The sequence below is a fragment of the Magnolia sinica genome, chromosome 3, assembly GCF_029962835.1.
Source record: "Magnolia sinica isolate HGM2019 chromosome 3, MsV1, whole genome shotgun sequence".
Classification (NCBI taxonomy): Eukaryota; Viridiplantae; Streptophyta; class Magnoliopsida; order Magnoliales; family Magnoliaceae; genus Magnolia; species Magnolia sinica.
Window position 1 is genome coordinate 125310256 of NC_080575.1, and position 20499 is coordinate 125330754.

A 20499-nucleotide genomic window follows, 5' to 3' on the forward strand; every position below is an offset into this window, starting at 1 on the left:
TTCAATTTTGGGCTCAACCCCTTAAATTAGATGGAAAACGAATGGACGGCATGGATAAACTGCATACATTCAAGGTTGGCCTAACTGAGTTTACTCAGTATGATAAGAGCGTACCGAGTAACTCAGTACGCAATCCGATTTCCTCTGGCTGGAATCGGATTGCATATTGAGTTACTTAGTATGCTCTTATCTCAGTGAGTAAACTCAGTTGGGCCTACCGTGAAAATAAGTGGTTTATCCTCAACATTCATACGTTTTTTTCAGCTCATTTGACAGGTTGAGCCCAAAGTTGAAGCATATCCAACTCTCAAGTGGATCATAAGACAGAAACCGTGTGAATAATGATTTCCACCGTTGAAACCTTCCCAGGCCTTACAATGATGTCTACTTATCATCCAAGCTGTTAATAATATCACAAAGACATGGATGAAGGGACAAAAACAAATATAAGCTTAATACAAAAATTCTGTGACACTTAAGAATTTTGCAATGATACAAGTTCAATTCACACTGTTTCATGTGGTGTGGTAGATTTGAGCTTGGATATCCATCAATTTTGGACCCATGTCATAAAATTATCTAATAAAATAGATGGACGGAGTGTATAAAATACATAGATCATGGTGAACCCCACAGAGTTTACTCAGTACGCCAAGCGTACTGAGTTACTCAGTACGCTTCCCATCCGGTCCAAAGATAGGTGGGCCCCACTGTGATGTTTGTGAGCAATCCACCCGGTCGATCCGTTTTTCCCGCTCATAACAGGAGATGAGTTAAAAATGGGGCAGATCCAAAACTCTCCGTAAGACAGGAAGCAGTGGGGATTAAACGCATACCGTTGAAACATTCAGTGGGCCATAGAAGTTTTGGATCAAGCTAATATTAATATTAATATTAATAATAATAATAATAATATTATTATTATTTGTTTCCATTCATCTAAGCGCGAATGACCTTATGAGCATTTTGGATAGCATATAAATATCAGGGTGGACCCACTATTTGGATGGTCTGCATAACTTACATCAGTACCACTGTGAAGCGTGAAGATCATGAGCCACCGGTCGTAATGATACCAAAGAGTCTAGCCTCTGTATAAGTGAAGTAGACGACGGTAAGCTGGCACTCGAGTGCAGTGGACCGTAACTAGGCGCTTATGTTGTTGTCTGACTAACAGATTCGTGGGCATTTATTGGACGGTTAAAAATGAAAAAAAATTAAATCTAATGGCACAGTTTAGTCGGTTTGGTTGGGTTATTGTATGCCACGTGCACAATTTCTGAGCGCCTGCGTATCAAGCGTCACCCTCTTCCAGATTATCAAATAACTTACTCTTTTCTTTTTCTTTTTTAATTTTTATGAGGTGATTCTGTCTCGTTGGCGAGTCAGGATCCGGCGAGTCTAGTGCAACATGCTGAGGTGGGCCAGTGATTTCCGCCGTCCATATTCTCGTTAGTTCAATGTAGAACTTGTTATCTCATAATCAAGCTTCACTGATGACCCTATCCTTTGGTTTTTAGAGCTGAATATGAGGGCCATTGAAATTAATTTTCCTTTTCGTTGTTAAAATTCATCTACAGTCAGTGATAGTCACAGTCATCCGTTCAAAACATGGACAGTTCAGATCATAGCCTCACTGAGCATGCTGGCCCAGTAGTAGCCACACACGCTGGGTCCTGAGTCGCAATGGAGGAAACCGGACTTCTTTTCTTTTGGGTTGATCTGTGAGGGTATGTTTGAATGCCTATTAAGTTTTTTTAAGCTGTCACTTACACGTAAGAGTTACTTCTGGTAATCTATTTGGATGTAAGCAGTGAGTCACTTAAAGATAAGTTAATTTTTCTGTTTGGGTATCCAGTCTCTAAGGAAAAAATTGTATATTCACGTCAAGTAGAACTTGGATTAGAGTATTGTTTCAAAATGTCACGATCATATAAAAAATGCATGAGATCAAATATGTAATTTTATTAAGTCTATTAATATAAATATTTAAATTAATTTTTAGTCTAAATTAATTATCAAATGGGCCATAAAAGTGAGCTCATAAATTCAAAATATCTATAATATGAAGCAATAAATTAATTTAAGCATTAACAACAAACTTAAAAACATTAATAAGTTAAGAAACATTAATCCATCTCAAAATTTGAATTCATTTCGTAAATAAATTTAAAAATTAAGGAATTATTAAGTTAATAAATACATACCATTAAGGATAAATGGTCCATATATAACAAAATCAGAATTATCATTACCGTCCAATTTTTAGAATCCAAATGCATGAAAGTAATTAAATAAAAATTAAAAAAATAAATGCATTAAAAGAATCCCAGAGAGCATATTAGGATCAGATGTATGTGGCCCACCTCAATATATTAATAAATTAATACATAAAAAGAATCCTTATACAGCCCACCTTAGTATATTAATAAATAAATGTATAAAAACAATCCATTCTAAAAGGACCTCACCATTAGAAATAGGCAAACAACATATGAGTCCATGGGTCCATTAAACTAGTCACAACTGTTCCTGTGGTGGGGTCCACGTGAGATTTGGATCACCTTAATTTTTGGGACCAACGTCTTAAAATCCCTCATTCCATAGTGTTTTTTACTTTAAAAAAACATATGAACTTTTTGAAGGTAAATTGACGGTTTATTATTAAATGACAGCAGCAACACAATATGTAAGTAACATAAGATGTAGGTGCACCCACCTTCTAGTGATCCATATCATATTCCTGTTGCGACCAACTAATAAATGGATCATGAATAAAGGTAACCTACATCAAACAAACCAGCCATCTGATGAGTTTAAACCATCAGAGTTCAAATACATAAATCACGGTGGATCAATCCCTTCTGTCAATATGCTCAGCTGCGCACGAATTGCCCCATGTTCTTGTGAGAGTTTTTTGAGAACTCATAGCACGTGGTGTTAGTCCAAAATCTAAATATTCCACGTGATGAAGCACCCCATGCAAACCCAAGCCCAACTTTTACGTTGATACAAAACTTTCGTTTTCTCTCTTAATTTTTATATCATATTTTTATGGCCCACTAGAGTTTTATATCGGAGTGAAAATTATCCCGTAGAGGTTTAATGGGATGTTTCATCACATGGACCGTTCGGATTAGAGGCCCATGGCACGTGTGGAAAGTTGCGCACGTACAGTGCACAGGCATGGCTATGTACGAGTAACACCTGATCCACTCCCGTTTTCAAAGCAGAAAAAAGGAAACATTGCGATCAAACCCTATTGTCTGGGAGGAGTAGAGAGGGTGGGCGGTCGTTGCAGACAGAGAGAGATTGCAGAGAGGGAGAGGGAGAGAGAGAGAGATATTGCAGAGAGGGAGAGTGCGTTTCTCCATCTTCCCCTCTTTTTAAAAATCTGACCGTTGAGCCTGTAAGTGGCTTACAGGGAAGTGACTTCTCACCCCCATCGCCCTGCAGTTTTTTGGTAGATTTGCCTGTAAGTGACTTACAGGCTGTTAGTTTCTTACAGGTGAATTTTCTCCCCCAAACACCACCCGTAAGTGACTTCCCTGTAAGTCACTTCCCACTTACCCAAGTCACAGGCATCCAAACAGGCCCACGCGCCGCCTCCGGACTCCACGGCAGGGAAGTAGAAGGAAGAGACAGGGGAGAGAGTGGACGACCGGACCTGTGATGGATGCGATCGTTTCCGACGCGGCTGATGGAAAAACCGCCTCTCCTTCTGAATGGGAATATATCTGGTGAGATTCTCTTTATTTCTATCTGAATCTCTTTCATTTTGCTTATTTTCTCTTTATTTTCCCTTTGGTTGTTTTTGGAAATGTATTTGCTTGTATACTGGACCATTCTTTGGTAATAATGCTGTATATCGAGCAATATTATCTTGAGTTGCTGAAAGTCGACCAAATTGGCCCGAATCGAACACAAATCAAGCATGATTTGATGACTGGAATAGGGTCCTGACGTATAAATACAACAGTAAAAACAGAAATGTAAAAATGAAAGAAATATTGATGGTTTACCCTTTCTTCTTTCTAGTTTAAAGTTAGTTTATAAGCTTCCTTCATTGTTGAAATGAAGAAGTGGAAAAGTGAGAGAAAATTGATAATAAAAACTTTCATAATGACCCTTTTATAGCCGTATCAGCCCCATCTCCTGTTTCTGTACTTCTTCTTCCTTTATATTAATATATTGTCATCTTTCAAAAAAAAATAAAAAAATAACAGTGTTGATATAGGGTATCGGCTTGTATCAGCCAATGCAACCTTTTTTTTCATGATGGATTGATTCAACCCTGTATCGTGAATGGGAGTGACCATTTCCTTTATGCAATCGTCAATGCAGACATAGCCTAACCGTTCTGTGTGGTTTACAGATCTCATTGTTGAGCACTAACTATAATGTAATTACAGTTACCGACTCGATGATCTTTCAATTTTCAATTCTCAAATACTTGTTGTACACTTAGAAATTGCTGCTTATGATAGTTGAAATGAATACATGGACCATAACCTTTGCTTCCAACGCTCAATCTTGTAGCTGAGGTTGCTTTTGTGTCTTTAGAAAACATGGTTGCGTTGTGATATGGACTTTTCCCGGTGGATATACCCATGCAAATTAATCAACAGATAATGAAAAAGAAGAGAGAAGAAGTGGGAGGGAGAGTGTCTCCTTCAATGGAGGTGTCATTTTAATCTCTGGAAGAGAAAGAATGACAAGTTCAAATGTTATTGATAGTTCCTTCTCAAAAGGTATAAGGTACACCCTGTTTATATAAACCAACTTGTGCTTCCTTTACCTAAAATTTCTCCAGGTAATAACTCATAAAATCCTACTATATCTTTCCCACACAATGACAACTAAGACCCATATAATCAAAGATTCCACTCAATTAAGACTCTTCATGCAATTAACAAAGACTCTTATAGCATGCAAATCATAAAAACTCCCAAGGATCACATGTGGCATTACCCAAGAGAGGGGTCATCTCACACTGGAATTGATTTCCACCTTAAACTATGCACATTTTATTTCCGCATGAAGTAAGGTGCGGGAAGCTACAATGAGCAGGAAAGCAATTGGCCACCCACCGCAGCTTCTGCCTTCTATGCCTTCTGATAGCTGCTTGCAGGCCCTGAAATTTTCCTATGCAAACATGCTTGTCATATCTGATGCTGTTTCTTTGACATATAACAAAGATGTAACTGCAACTGTTTTCCATCATTTATAATTTTAGTTATATTGGTTCTCACATTCTCTTCCTTGGTTTCATTGACATGTAATCTATAGTAAATGCTGACTCAGACGCGGACTTGAACTTGGACTCAATGTGGTCCTCAGTCAGTTGAGTCGACAGTCTTTAAAGTTTTTACTCTTCTAGGAAAGTTCAGAGCTGTTTTTTCTTTAAAAGAGAAAAAAACTGCAAAAAACAGAGAGAGCACGGCACTGCTGAGATAGCAGACCGACTCTACACAGCAAGGAAATCAAAATTACAGTCCATAGGCTTGGATGAGAGGGAAGCCCATTCGACCACAAACTGGATTGCCCTAAACGCGATGATGTCCGCCGAATTAGCTCTGTCGTTAAAGCACCGATCATTTCTTTCGATCCAAACAGCCCACCAAACCGCTAATAGGGCCATCCTCCAAAGAGGAGTCCTACGATTCCCACATTTAACTCCGTGCCAGAATGAGAGAAGGCTGTCAGTTGAATTTGGAAAGCAACATAGCACTTTGAAGCGATGGAGAATACCCGACCAAATCTTGTGGATGAAGGGGCAGTGGATGAATAGGTGATTGACCGATTCTTCATTGGCCGTACAACAAAGGCAGACATTGGGAAGAATCATTCCCCGTTTTCTCAGATTGTCAACGGTGGGCACCCTTTGATTTCCAACCAACCACCCAAAAACTGCAATTTTGGGAGGGATTGAGTAGTACCAGCCCTGATAAAGCGGGAGACCAGTGAGAGGAGGGAGATCAGCCGTTAGGAGGCCGTACATGGATCTAACTGAAAATCTGCCCTGTTTATCCGGACGCCACGATAATCGATTAGGTTTGTTGCCATTGAGCGTTAAGCTGTAGATATGGTTGAGAAGAGCAACATATTCATCAGTCTCACTATCCTTAAGGTTTCTTCTGCATTCGATGTTCCAAACTGGATTCCTGCCTTTGAAAGATAGGTAGTCAGCAACCATGCTGAAGGGGTTCTTGGCAACGCGGAATATGTTAGGATAATTTATGCTGAGAGTGTCTATCCCCGCCCAGGGGTCTAGCCAGAACTGAGTTCTGGTGCCATTACCAGGAATCATGGAGATGCTTCTGAGGATTTCCGGCGAAGTGGAGAGGATATCCCTCCATATTATAGACGTCTTACGGGTGCAACTGTTGTTCGTCCACCAACCGCCTGTAGACCTGTAGATCGGCCATATTTGCTCTTTATCAGGTCATTCCATAAGACCCCATCTTCATTCCCGAGTCTCCACATCCATTTACCCAGGAGGGCGCGGTTCATGAGTTTTAGGTCCTTTATGCCAGCTCCTCCATCTTGCTTCGGGCTGCAAACGACCTTCTAGTTCATTAGGTTGAATTTTTCTTTATCTGATTTGCCTTGCCAGAGGAAGTCTCTTCATAATTTGTCGAGGGCTTTAACGATCAACGCCGGACACTTGAACAGCGACATGTGATATATCGGGAGGTTAGACAATGCTAAATTGATAAGGGTTAAACGTCCTCCTAGAGATAAGTACCTGCTCTTCCAGATGGCAAGATAGGATCAGACCCTATCGATGATGATATCCCAGGATCTCTTGGGGGGCTTTCCTATGCATAAGGGAAGACCCACGAAGGCGGAAGGGAGGGAGTTGGATTTACAGCAGAAAAAATCAGCGTGGGTCTTGATTTCGGCTGCCTCCATGTTCACCCCCAACATGGTGGACTTGGACATATTGACTCGGAGACCTAAAACAGCTTCAAAACAGCGAATGATGGTGCGTAAGTAGCTTACTTTGGCTTGGTCAGTGTCACTGAGTAGGAGAATGTCATCGGCAAATTGAATGTGAGATATTGGATCGGGCATCCCTTGCACATTGAAGCCGCTGGTAAGGCCTTCTTCCTGGCCCCTTAGGAGCATGCGGGATAGGGCCTCACCCACCACCAGAAATAGGAAAGGGGATAGCGGATCACCTTGACGAAGACCCCTGGAGCTGTGAAAGAATCCTTTGGGAGAGCCATTGACGAGGACGGAAAAGGTAGCGGAGCCCACGCATTCTGTAATCCAAGAGCACCACCTACTGCCAAATCCCATTCTCTGAAGCATGTACAGTAGAAATTCCCATTCGACGTGGTCGTACGCCTTTTGGATATCAAGCTTATAGATGAGACCCTTGCGATTGGATATGGATCTGGAGTGGATCACCTCATTCGCAATAAGGGCACAGTCCATTATCTGGCGACCAGGGATGAAAGCACTTTGATGGTGAGAAATAACCGAGCCAATGACCCCCATTAGGCGAGAAGCCAGCACCTTTGCAAGAATCTTATAAGGGCCTCCAATCAGGCTAATCGGCCTGTACTCAGATAGCGTATGGGCTCCCTGGCATTTGGGGATTAGCGCAATAAAAGAGGCCCCGATCCCTCTGGACAGCTTACCTCTCAAGTAGAATTCAGAAAAGAATTTCATGACATCGTCTTTGATTGTCTCCCAAAATCGTTGGAAAAACGCGATTGGGAACCCATCAGGACCAGGGGCCCTATCCCCTTCCATATCATCTATAGCCTTCTTCACTTCAGAGATTGAGAAAGGAACTTCCAGAGAGGCGGCTTGAGCTTCAAAAAGATTGGCAAAAGGCAGATTGTCGAGGGAAGGTCTATTCCATTCTTCTTTCCTCAAAAGGTCCGTGTAGAACCTGACGATTTCCTCTGATATCTGATGTTGGTCATCTGTGGTAGAGCCCTCTATCATTAGACTGGTTGTAACATTCGATCTGGCTCTTTCACTAGCCATACGGTGGAAGAACTACGTATTTTTATCACCCTCTCGGATCCACCTACACCTTGATTTCTGCCTCCAAGAAATTTCTTCCTCTTTAAGCCTAGCTGCTAGGGCCTGGGTCAGCTGAATCCTTCTGAGAAAAGACTAGGGGGGATTCTGCCCGCCTTCAGCATCCCTATCAATCTCCTTGAGCTCGGACATGATGCCCACAAGCTCAGCCTCTCGATTTTTTGCCTCTGTCTCCTTCCAGGCCTTCAGATTACATTTCAGCATTCACAACTTGTTGCAGAGGTTGAAGCCAACAAAGCCAGAGCTCGAGAAGCCCGCCCACCATTCCTCGACCATTTGATTAAAACCTTCTAACTGAAACCACGCTACATCAAATTTGAAAGGTTTAGGACCCCAATTTCGATTGTCTACTGCCAGCATAATCGGGGTGTGATCAGCCGTAGTTCTGGGGAGGGCTGATTGCGCAACTTGGGGGAAATGGTCGAGCCATTCGGACGAAATCAGGAACCGGTCGATCCTGGTTAAGATTGGGGACACCTTGTCATTAGTCCAGGTGTATTTTGCTCCCAGCAAAGGGAGGTCGACCAGCGCTTCATCTTCTATCCGCTGGGAGAAACAACGCATACCCGCCGTGACTCTGTCGCCCGTAGATTTTTCTTCAGCCCTACGGGTAATGTTGAAATCGCCTCCGATGCACTAAGGACCGTCGAACTTCTCTTTAGCAGAGCTCAACTCCATCCAGCACTCCTCCCGTTGGGAATACTGGTTTGGGCCATAAACAGAAGAGATTAGGCAAATAAATTCAGAGGAGATGTCTTGCAAGATTACCGATAGAGAGAAGGATCCGCTCCAACTATCTTTCAGAATCCAGGAGGAGGTCTTCCAGGCCCCCAAGATTCCGCCAGAGGATCCAAGACATCCCGGGTGACCCATTGCGTTTGAGTCGGGGTCCAGATAGATCGTAGCAATCTATCGTTGTAGTGCTGAACTTTAGTTTCTTGTAGGCAAATCACATCTGCTTTGCTCCTACTGCATGTAACCTTAATGAGTCTCCGTTTGCGTCTAGACCCGACTCCTCTGATATTCCAGGAAAGGATTTTCATTTGGGAACTGAATTACCCCGATCTGAATACGCCCGAGAGTGAACAATGGAAGGATGGATGGTAGGCGAGGTTAGAGCCAGGCTCTGGAGCTCCCTATTGCTGAGCAATCTAATTGGGGTTTTCCTCGGAGTCCTGTGCTGAGGAAGCGGACGGCCGCGCTCCTCGATGCAGTGGAAGAGAAAGATGAAGTCTTCCGGGTGATCCCCAAAAGACACTTCTATAGCTCGTCCAACGTTGCCCACTGCTTCCTGAATCCATTTCTTTCGCTAGATAGTGTGAATCAAATTGGCTCTGGTCTCATCGGGACCTTTGAGAAGGAGAATGCTGGAGGGTTGCTCCACATTGCTGTGAGTTTCCCGAATTTGAAGGGGTTCTGCCTCCAGGATATCCCCTTCATTATCTTCTCTAAACATCTCAACCAGAGCTTGCCCTGGAAACGTATCTAAGGCGACCTCTGGCAGAGAGGAGACAGCAGAGGGAGGACATGCGTGATCGAAGAACCAGTCCACCGGATCTGCTTCCAGGACGGGGGGAGAGTCTCCACTGCGAGGAGTGGGGGTCTCACCAGGGGGTGAGGGGCATTTGAGAGTTGAGAGGGATGAGGCCTTAGTACCATTCAGTTCGATGCTGGGATGGAGTGATGGTCGTATCTGCCATCGATTACGGGCATGTGGGGAGATGGTGAGGGGCGGGTGGGTTGGATCGTCTGAACCTGCTGAGACGTGGATTGAAGGATCACTGACGAGATCGATAATGCAGCCGATACATCCATCAGTTACTTTGGGAGGGGGGTTGGGGTGCGTGGCTCGGTGAGAAGAAACGATCCTGATTGTGGGACACATGTCCTGTGAAGACGTGATACGGTGAGTAACATCGAGGTGCCGATTACACGTGTTGTTGAGCAATCCGACACAAGCGACTGGCACGGCTGGAGTCGGTGATGTTGGTATGAAATAAAATCATATATTTTTTCTATTACAAGATCCGTTTATATATACAGAGACTACAAAAATTGAGGCTACAACTGTGGATTCGATGTTGACCCTAAAAATTGAGGGATTGCAGTGCATGATTCCCACATGTGATCCTCCCTTCAATAGCTCAAGGACAACTCACGCAAACACTCCCCCTCAAGTTGGTACGTATATATCGATGAGTCCCAACTTGTCTAGTGAGTTGTAAAATATTTTACTGCACACTGCCTTCGTAAGGATATCTGCTAGTTGGTCTTCAGACTTCACAAAAGGAAACCGGATGATCTTCGCATCGAGATTTTGTTTGATGAAATGTCGATCTACTTCCACATGCTTCGTCCGATCATGCTGTATGGGGTTATTTGAGATATCAATTGCTGCCTTATTGTCACAAAACAAATTCATCTCGGAGTTAAGAGCAAAGCCAATTTCCGTTAACAGTCTTCTAAGCCACAGTAATTCACATAGCCCTTTAACCATTCCACGAAACTCAGCTTCAGCACTAGATAGTGCAACTACCTTCTGTTTCTTGCTCCTCCAAGTAACCAAGTTCCCTCCAACAAAGGTGAAGTAGCCTGAGGTGGATTTCCTATCCATGATGCTCCCTGCCCAATCTGCGTCTGTATACCCTTCTACTCTTAGGTGGTCATTCTTTGAGAACATGAGACCCTTTCCAGGGGAGGACTTCAGATTTCTTAAAATCTGTATGACAACACTCATATGATCTTCACTTGGACAGTGCATAAATTGGCTTACAACACTTACTGCATACGCAATGTCAGGCCGCGTGTGAGACAAATAAATAAGCTTGCCTACCAGTCTTTGGTACCTCCCTTTGTCTGTCGGTACTTGGTTGGGATATTCCCCAAGTTTGTGATTTGGAATTATTGGAGTATCTGCAGGCTTACAATCTAGCAATCCAATGTTAAAAGGTCTAGAATATATTTTCTCTGAGATAAGAATATACCTTGCTTTGATCTAGCGACTTCAATTCCCAGAAAGTATTTGAGTCCTTCTAGGTTCTTCATTTCAAACTCAGATGCCAACAGGTGAGTCTTCGATCGTCTTCCCACGCGTAGATGGGTGCCTCGTGTCCGCTGGATGAAGGGGGAGAGGACGCGTGGCCTTGGGAGCCAACCCATCATGACGTACCGTGCATGTTATATTGCTTCTGACAAAGGCCCTGCATGGGCCGTTCCTTTCCATACATGCAGTCGCGGCTAGGTCTGGTGCTCTGCAGAGTACCAAAGTGACTGCTCTTTCATCAGTAATCGGTGCTCCGTGGAGCATCTGATCTGGAACTCCTTTGCCTTCTTTTGATCCAGAGTGGGGTTGAGCTACCTCCCGATCTGCGGATGGCAGCGCAGGCTGCCTGGATCTCCAGATGTCGCCCTAGCGAGGGGTAGGGGCAAGCGGGTCTTCCCTTTGGATTGGTAATAGGAAATCTCTCCCCACTACCTTGACCTGAATGTGAGTAGGCAAAGGGTCACCCTTCTTCCTCCTGATTCTGGCCCTAATGACGCCCATTTCGTCCCCTCTGAGAGTTTTGGTATCGATTTCAATTAGAGTGCCGATACGCGATGCTGCCTTGTTAAAAAATTCTGCATGCCAAAGTTCCAGAGGAACATACCAGATAAGAATCCAGATCTCTTCCATCCCAAAACTTGAAAATTCTTCCCACCTCATCATCTTAATGACCGGGCCATTTTTGTGAAGAGACCCTGCCATGATCAGCATGTCCAGATTGATTTCAGGGCTAATGTCGATCCACAATTCGTTGAAGCCGATAGGCTTGATATTAAATAGAGATAATGGATAGCGGCAACACTCGTTGATCCATTTCTCCTAACTGCTTCAATAGTGGACCCCGGTTTCGTGATCGCCACCAAAGACCTCCTGAGAAAACTATTGTAAGTGGCCATAGATTTTTCATTAATAATAATCGGAGGTTCTACTGATGATGGAATCAGGTCTGGTTTGGAGCCATTCTCTTTTAACTCGTCTGGTTCTGAGGCTATTTCTTCTGAGGTTTCCTTCTGCGATTGTTGGGGCGAGGGAGCTGTAGAGGAAGTTATGAGCACTTCTTTAAAAGATAGATCCTGCTTATAAGGAGCTGGAACAGAAGGATTGGGGGGTATGGAAGATTTGAGGGGGGCCCGTTTCAGGAGCGAGGATCCGGTGGAGCTAGACCGGGAGATAGCACGGATAGGCCTGAAGCGGGCCCTTTGCACCAGCAACTTATTACCGCAGAAGCTGGTTCCATGAAGCATATCTACAGCCCGAGCCAACTCTTCTTCACTGCTCATTCGAACCAGCGCAAATCCTCGGTATTTACCAGTCTCTCTGTCCCGGGGCATAACGACATCCATAACTGCTCCCGCCCGGCCGAAAACTCTCTCGAGATTGAGAGGGAACCATCCAAATGGATAGCCTTTGACAAAGAGAGTGGGATATGAGTCGTATTTCCCTCTTCCAGTGCCCTGATGTGGCCGTATATGTTTCCTGGAATGAACCTGTGTCCACTCATTATCTTCTTCGCCGTTCGTAGATTTTTCTGGGTCTACTTTTTTTAGGTTACGTTTAACGCTAGCCTCGTCTTTCCGTTTGTTGGTATCAATTCTCCACCGTCACCGTCTTCGCTTTCATCTTCGGCGTCAGATTCATTCGTCACAACCATCGCGTTCTTCTAAGGACTAATTTGAAGATGTTATCGAAACTAGAGCTGTTATTTCTTGAGCTGTTCCAGCCTTTTTATTTTCCCAAGGATGAACTTAATCGAGCTGTCTGCTTTTTCAAACATGGTCAGAAGTTGGATATTTGTAGATAGGAGGCTGTATGTCAATGTCGCTCACAACCCATTCTTTACAATCATTTTTCCCTTGAAATTATGTGATATTTTCCAAAAGTGGAAACAAAAATAAAATAAAATCTGATAGCATCCAAATTGGGTTTGTGGTTTGTATCATACTTCTGTTTGCAGGTGATCATCTAAAGCATTGTACTTGAGGATTCTTTATCATCTTTGTGGAGTTACCTTCTAAAGAAAAAATTCTTCTTCTTCTTCTTCTTTTCTCCCCTGCTGGTCGCGAATGACTGGAGAGCAGCAATCAGTAGGATTTTTCTAATCCTGTCTGTAGGAATTTAAAGTTTTCAAGACATTTCCCAGATTAGTGCTGGGATATGTGCCCGCATCTAGGAATTAAAGTAAGCTCTAGACATGGAAGACCAAAACTAAATGCATCTGGGGCTTGTTATCAGGACTTTGGCCTTCCTGCTACAAGTTCGTATCATTATGCCAATGAGTCTGAACTATGGTTCCATCACCTTATCTTGCATTGTAGTAGAAAGACTAAACACGTGGTCTCAACCAGAAGCCACCAAGGCTTCTTCTTCTTCTTCTTCTTTTTTTTTAATAATTAATTTATTTTTAGCCACCAAGGCTTTAGAGGGGAAAAAAATGTGAAGAGCACTTTTGGTGATACAACCATATTCCGTTTTTCGACAGTATACTGAATTTAGATGCTACCAATTATTTCTATGAAATCATTCTGTAGAACATCCTGTAGAATCCATAATTAGTTAGCTTATCCGATCTTAGATATCAGTTGGTCGTTTGGACATTTGAGAAATATTTGGCTAATTGTTGCTACAACATTCTTCTAAGGTGCCTGAAACTTCATCGATTCGATTTGTTTTATGAGGTTTGCTAGTCCCACAGGTACCCTCTCCATACGCACCTTTATACACAGCACATTTGTCAACTTGGCAACCTTGTGGAACATCTGAGTGGTGCATAAGGTAGTCCCACCCCTGAAAATGAACATACTTGAAGATCTGGCTGGTCTACTTGTCAGGTACATGAAAAGAAAAGACAGTTAAAAAATGGAAAAACTTTCCCAATGTCTACTTTCAGCATACATGTGTGACCTACCTGATCAGTTGACCATCCTGATGTTTTTCTACGATCATCTTCGTGGTGGGGGCCACCTTTATGTATCACTCAGAAATCCACCACACTTGCCAGTGTCGCACATACGCAGCATGTAAAGATATGTGTGGCAAACCTCTAATTTTATTCCATATTTATCAAATGCATTGAGTACCCATCTTTCAACTTCTTGAATCTCATGTCCATGTAGTGGAAAATATGGTCCGTCTGTTGCATCTTACTGGAAATTTGTTTGCAGTGACTTTGAAGTGGACTACGGGTCTGAGAAAAATGCATCCATAGTCCTTGCAGCATTAGCTGTTGACAAGGAGGTGAGATACTTGGATACATGCAAATGTTTCTCATGAATTATCTTTGAGTTGCATGCAAGCAGTCATTTGCAAAAAGATTTATTAGTTCTCTAATTCGACTCTTTTGCAATTGCAGTTGCAACCAGACAAAGTAAAGAGGCAGATGTCCTTGTCTGATGGAAGACTAATAGTGTATGTCTTTCTTCTCATTGATGGCCATACTTACATTTCCATTGCCAATCTGAATAGAACTAAGCTCTTTCTTCTTCGCAAAAGCAGCATTTTTATCACCCCAGTGTCCTTCATTGTTTGTATGTTTTCTTGTTGATTCAGTCATTTTGAGGCAGTGGAGGCAAGGTTCCTGCGAGCATCATTCAGCGCATTTGTAGATATTCTGACACTCGCCACAAAAACCATTGAAGAATTTGGGCTGCAGCAAGAAGCGCTGAGTTGAGGCAATGGGTTTCCTATTAATGGCATTGTTTTTCCAGCTGAGCAGCATCATAACGAAAATATACATTCAAGAAATCTTCCTGAAGCTTTGGTAATTGTTGCTTTTGTACTCTGTAGCTGTAAGATTTTATGCCAAATATCACAATCAATTTAGTTTTAGTATTTGATTTCATTAGTTCTGATCACTAGTTAGAGAAATGCCCCAGTGCCCTCAGAGCACTACAAATTATAGTGCTCGTAGTTGCTTTGGGAGGCTTTGATAGTCCAATCATTGATTTAGACTGTTCATTAGGTCCAATGCAGATTTCAGGGGCTACCATGCAAACATCACACAAATCCAACAAATATTAACCATTGATCAATGGTCCTTAGTATGGACGAGAATCAAGATTGTTTACACAAAAATGGGACCAATGAACAGTTTGATCCATCTGTTTGTTGGGGTTCATCATGGATTGCATATGATCCTTAAAGAATCACTTTTGTTAGGTAATCACAGCCATCCCATCAATGTCATGGAAAAGGATGACTATAGAAAATAAGGCCAAATCATGGATGGATTAGATCATCTGATTAGTGTAATTTTTTTTTGCTTGGTGATCCATGGAATATGTTATGGACTTAATAGACAGTTCAGATCGTTTGACTAAACTGTCCACGTGGACGGATGCAACTAGGAGCACCATCACTCAAGTGCTTTGAGAGCACCAGAGCATTTCTCTACAGGCATGTTTGGTTACATGAAATTCAGGGCAAAAGAAAAGAATAAAAAATTATCCAATAATGAATTCCGTGAGAATATTGAAATATGGATTTCAATTTTGAGTCCTTGTTTGGGCCGCAGGTGGAAATCCCATATTCTTCTCACAAAACTCACCTAGTTTGTTGTGCCAAGAATCCAAATTATGGAAAAGTGTAATGCTTGCTTGGTGGAATCCACCCTTTCTTTGCTATCTGAACAGCACAAGTTGGCACATCCAAGGAAAACACTTTCCCTCTCCACTGTTTGGCATGGTATCCATGGTTTCCAAAAATGTTATATTACATTATGATATAAGAAAGCAGTCATCTGTGATGTAGAATAGAACTAGTTGCAACTTGGAACCTCCTCATACAAGACATAAAAACTCAAAATATGTATGTTTGGCCATTTTGTTTTCTCTGTTTTCTCAATACATCTGAATAAGCATACAACTTCAGGTCTTTCTGAAAGTAAAATAAAATAAAATAAAAAATAAAAATCAGCTCTTTCTTTCTTGACCTGAGCTGCTGAGAAAGGCCTTTGCTTTGCTGGGGCATGGCTCAGTCTCTTCTCGCATTTCCCTTTCAGCATCCATATGCATCAATGTGAATCTAAGGTTCCAAAAGGATATTCCATGCACAGTGCTTATGCTTATATGCACAGGATCGTGGATATAGAAGTTCACAATGTTCATCAGTTATATTTTCTTGTTCTCAAAATATCCTCACTTCATTTAAAGCCTGTTTAGAACCGTGTTTGGGTGTAAACTAACAGTGGGGCAGAAATTTCCAGAAGTTGCTTGCGTTGTGTGTGTGTGTGTGTGTGTATTTTAAACACACATACACACCCCCACACACGCACGCCATAGTGGAATTTCACCACGGATACTCGAACCCTTGACTGGGTACTTGCCTTGTATATAGCAATGATATTACTGTTCTTTGTGCATCCCAGTCGCCTTGCATTAGAAGAGTTGGGAGTGCTGGGTCTGCTTGAGAGACATCCAGGACCGGTGAAACTCCACTCCTTCCAAGGAAAACATTCTCGTGCATGGTAAAGGCGATGGTGGTGAATGTGCTTTCCTGCATGCTCTCTGATTGTTGATGGAAATGCCACCAAACGTACCTTAATATCTCACGTATGAGACAAAGCTAGCCATTGGATGGAATGTAAGAAATTACAATCAATGATGTAAGCTTAACAGGGGCCAAAAATCATATTTTAAGACAATAATTTTGGGGATATATCCCATCCACCCACCATATGGACGGTTTGGATCCCCAAATGGTACATTTGATAAGCTAGCAAAGGCAGCATCTGTACACGTTTTGCCGAAAATAAAATCTGATCCAATCAGCATGTAGGCCTCAATATTGGAAACAGATGAATGGGTTAAAAAACTTCAGCAGGGTTTTTAGAGAGAGAGATATATATATATATGGGAAAAGGTACTATGCGCTCGACCTCACGAGTCCGTCCCATCAGGTCGAGCTGTGTGGGCCCCACTGTGATGCGTTTCGAACATCTACTCCATCAGTCAGATGCACCATTCCATCGTGGGCCTAGGTCTCAAAAATCAAGTCAATCCGTGACTTGTGTGGGCCACACCACATACAGAAGTGGGGAGGGGCCGTGCACCATTAAAACATTCATATTCATTTTTTGGGCCCATCGAGATGTGGTTTGCAAATCCAGCCCATCCATTATGTGTGTTACACTTGTACGAGGGTTCATACCAAGTTTCAGCAGCATTCAAGACTCAGGTGGGCCCCACCAAGTGCTTTTATATGTTTTAATGGTGTCTTCACATGATTTTAGATGGTATGGCCCACCTGAGTTCCGTATACAGTTGATTTTTGGGATATCCCATAATTTAGAGGGCGCCCATCAAATGCACGGTGTTGATGGTCGACATGCATCACGGTGGGGCCCACGCAGCTCGACCTCGCGGGAGCTTATCGTGAGGTCGCGCTCATCGAACCTTTTATATATATATATATATATATATATATATATATATATATATATATATATATATATATATATTGCAAATTGTGGCCCACCTGACCAGTGGATTAACTTGATTCTTCAGCTAGCGCAACGATATAGTGGTACTGTTTTGATATTATTCATTTTAGTTATGCAATTTGGTTGATTGATTATTATAGATAATCTTTTGCCTCGAATTCTTCTGTATCGTGCAATATACATAGAGATGTAGGCCTAAAAATCAAAAGGGTTGAGATTAATGTTTGGAGAAGATATATTTGTTTAATTTTGGAGTAGTCCTCTATGTAGGGCTAAAAATCCAAGGGTCGGGATTAATGTTTGGAGAAGATGTATTTATTTATTTATTGTTGGAATAGTCCGTCGATTGTCCGATGCAATATACTAATGCTCTGTATTACCTAATCGTGGTTCGAATTCAAAACCTGTGAATAATTCCAAACATCGCCGGTGGTCCAAAAACTACCGTCCATTCAGGTTGGATTGGCTTGTACAGTAGACCAACAGTACACCCTCACCACACACGTAGACCACTCAAATGACCAGATCATCTCAATTTTTGGGCCATAGCACATATTCGCTCGGTGATTGCTGATGAACTAATTGAATCTTGCACGCATATGGGCCTCATTTGCTCGGTCGGACAAACTGTATATGTATGCTTCACATTATCGTGATCCAAATCGTTGATGTGGCGGGGCACGATGGTGGTTGAAAGATGTCCAAAAAAATCACCCCTAATTGTCGAGTTGGACCTATCATACATGAATGATTCCTCAAACGCCTCTGCATTAGGACCATCCTTTTGTTTCAATTTGTGGCCGTCGAATAAAGGGTTGAGAAGAGAAAGGCAACGGTTCACATTCAATAGAGACGGCCCATTCATTGTTGCTAGGATCTTCCAATCAGGGCCTATTTTTAGGGTGGATACTCTGTGTTCCCAATTGACCAATGGTCTAGATGGCTGAACGATGTGCCCATATTCCCAACTGAAAACTGGAGTATACTGCACATCCTCCAATCTAGCAAAAACAGAAAAAAAAAATGGCTCCAACTTTACAAGGTAACGCCAAATCTGGTCACTAGAATCCCTACATTTATACCTGCTTCATCCATTTGACCTGAGGGAAACATGAGATATCTAAAACTCAAGTAAGTTGTACCACAAGAAATAACGGGGATTGAATGCCCAACTTTGGACCCATTGTAGTTTTTGTATCAAGTTGATATTCACACTTTTCCTTCGTTCTAGTGAGAATAATCTTATGAATAGGTTAAATGACATAAAATATCACAATTAACCGTAAGAAAGCCTCGATGGCTTGCATTTCCATCCCTATTATTTTGTGTGGTCTAATTCACTTGAGTTTTGGATCCCTATTATATTTGAGTTGGTATTTTCTTTTATTTTATGCGTGCATATAAAATGCAAGGCATGCAATGAAAAGTAAAGATATCTTCTAGTAAAATAATGTTTTTACCCTTCTCAACACAACACAATAGGGCGGATTGACCGTAGCAAAGGGCTTACTAGAGATTTCTGTAACACTAAGCTTTGTGAAGCCTATCATGATGTGTGTGTTACATCCACTTTATCCTTGGTTCTGTTAACTTATTCTAGAGCATGAGCCTAACATGAGATGATCCACAAGAAATGGTAGGGGTTAAATGGCCATCATTAAAAACTTCTTGAGGCTACGAAAGTTTTAGATCAAGTTAATATTTTTAGCTTTTCTTTATAGAGGTCTCAGGCACCACGAGGACAGGTTGGATGGCATATAAACATTATGATATTCCTAAGAGAGTTTTAATGGTGGGCGTCTTTATACCCACTGTTTCCTGTGTTGTAGTTCCCTTGAGCCTTAAATGTACCTAAGTTTGAGCTCATTCTCTAGTATGAGTTATAGATGACCGAAGTGGATATAACACATGCATTATGGTGGCTTCACTGTGCTTAGGGCAGTGGTTCCTGCCATATTACATGCAATTGGCTAATATGGTCGTGAAATACTTGGACTGCATCAGAATGTGGCCTCAGCTTTATGGGCCACCATGATGCATGTGTTTTACCTACACTGCAGATCTATTTTGCCAACTCATTTTAGGACAAAAATGAAGCAGATCCAAAGCATTGTGAGGATTGAACCTCTGCCATTTAAAACTTATTGGGCCACAAAAGTTTTAGGTCAATTTGATTTTTGTGTTTTCCCTTGATCCAGATCCATGTGATCTTATGAATTGGTTGGATAGCAAATAAACAGTAGGATGGGCTTTAAGAAGGCTTCCATGATGAGACGTGGATTTTTGCGAAAGCCGTGGGGTCTATTGTGATGTTTGTGAGAAATCCTACTCGTCCATCTGTTTTGTTAGTTTATTTTAGGACATTAGGCCAAAAATTAACCATATCTAATGCTCAAGTGAGCTGACAACATGAGAATTAAATATTCACAGTTGAAATATTCGTGGGGCCACAAAAGTTTTGCATTGAAGAATCCAGGGAGGTTTGAGCGTAAAACATTTCCCTAGTTACCTTTTACTTTAGTACATCACACTGAGTTTTGGATCCGGGCTTGGGCAGGAAATCCGAGTCCTCAATGATGGGCATTAATATCCTTGAGCTTTGGATTTACCTATATTTGTATACCGTGCCTTAAAATTAGCTGGCAAAATGAATGGAAGGTGTATATATATATATAGCAGCAAAACGGATGGATGGGAATGGATTTCTCACAAACAACACGAGCCCCCAAGTAGCTTACCGCATAGAGTAGCAGGCAATCCGCATCCGCACATGTGGGACGGGAATTGCCTGTCCAGTCATGCACGTAAGTTTCAGGGGTAAAAAAACAATGTAGATCCAAAGAAATGCCATCGAAAATGCACTCCCCATCAGTTTCTCAAGCTCATATGAGTTCAAAATTCGTGCAGGTCTAAAACTTTGGACCACGGCACACGAAAATGCAGGGATTAAATGCACGCT

At 42.1% G+C, this 20499-nt stretch overlaps 1 protein-coding gene across 2 annotated transcripts; it reads left to right on the plus strand.

Moving 5' to 3' along the window:
* Window positions 1–3335: 3335 nt before the first annotated feature.
* On the plus strand, window positions 3336–14942 carry LOC131241172 (uncharacterized). Of its 2 annotated transcripts, none has more exons than XM_058239884.1 (5): window positions 3336–3417; window positions 3600–3740; window positions 14266–14338; window positions 14454–14509; window positions 14651–14942. In XM_058239884.1, the coding sequence occupies exons 2-5, from the start codon at window positions 3673–3675 to the stop codon at window positions 14769–14771; spliced, it is 318 nt and encodes a 105-aa protein (XP_058095867.1). In that variant the 5' UTR covers window positions 3336–3417; window positions 3600–3672; the 3' UTR covers window positions 14772–14942. The 2 variants fall into 2 exon arrangements, with proteins under 2 accessions (XP_058095867.1, XP_058095868.1); XM_058239885.1 differs by having other exon boundaries at window positions 3348–3409; window positions 3625–3740.
* The last annotated feature ends 5557 nt before the right edge of the window (window positions 14943–20499 follow it).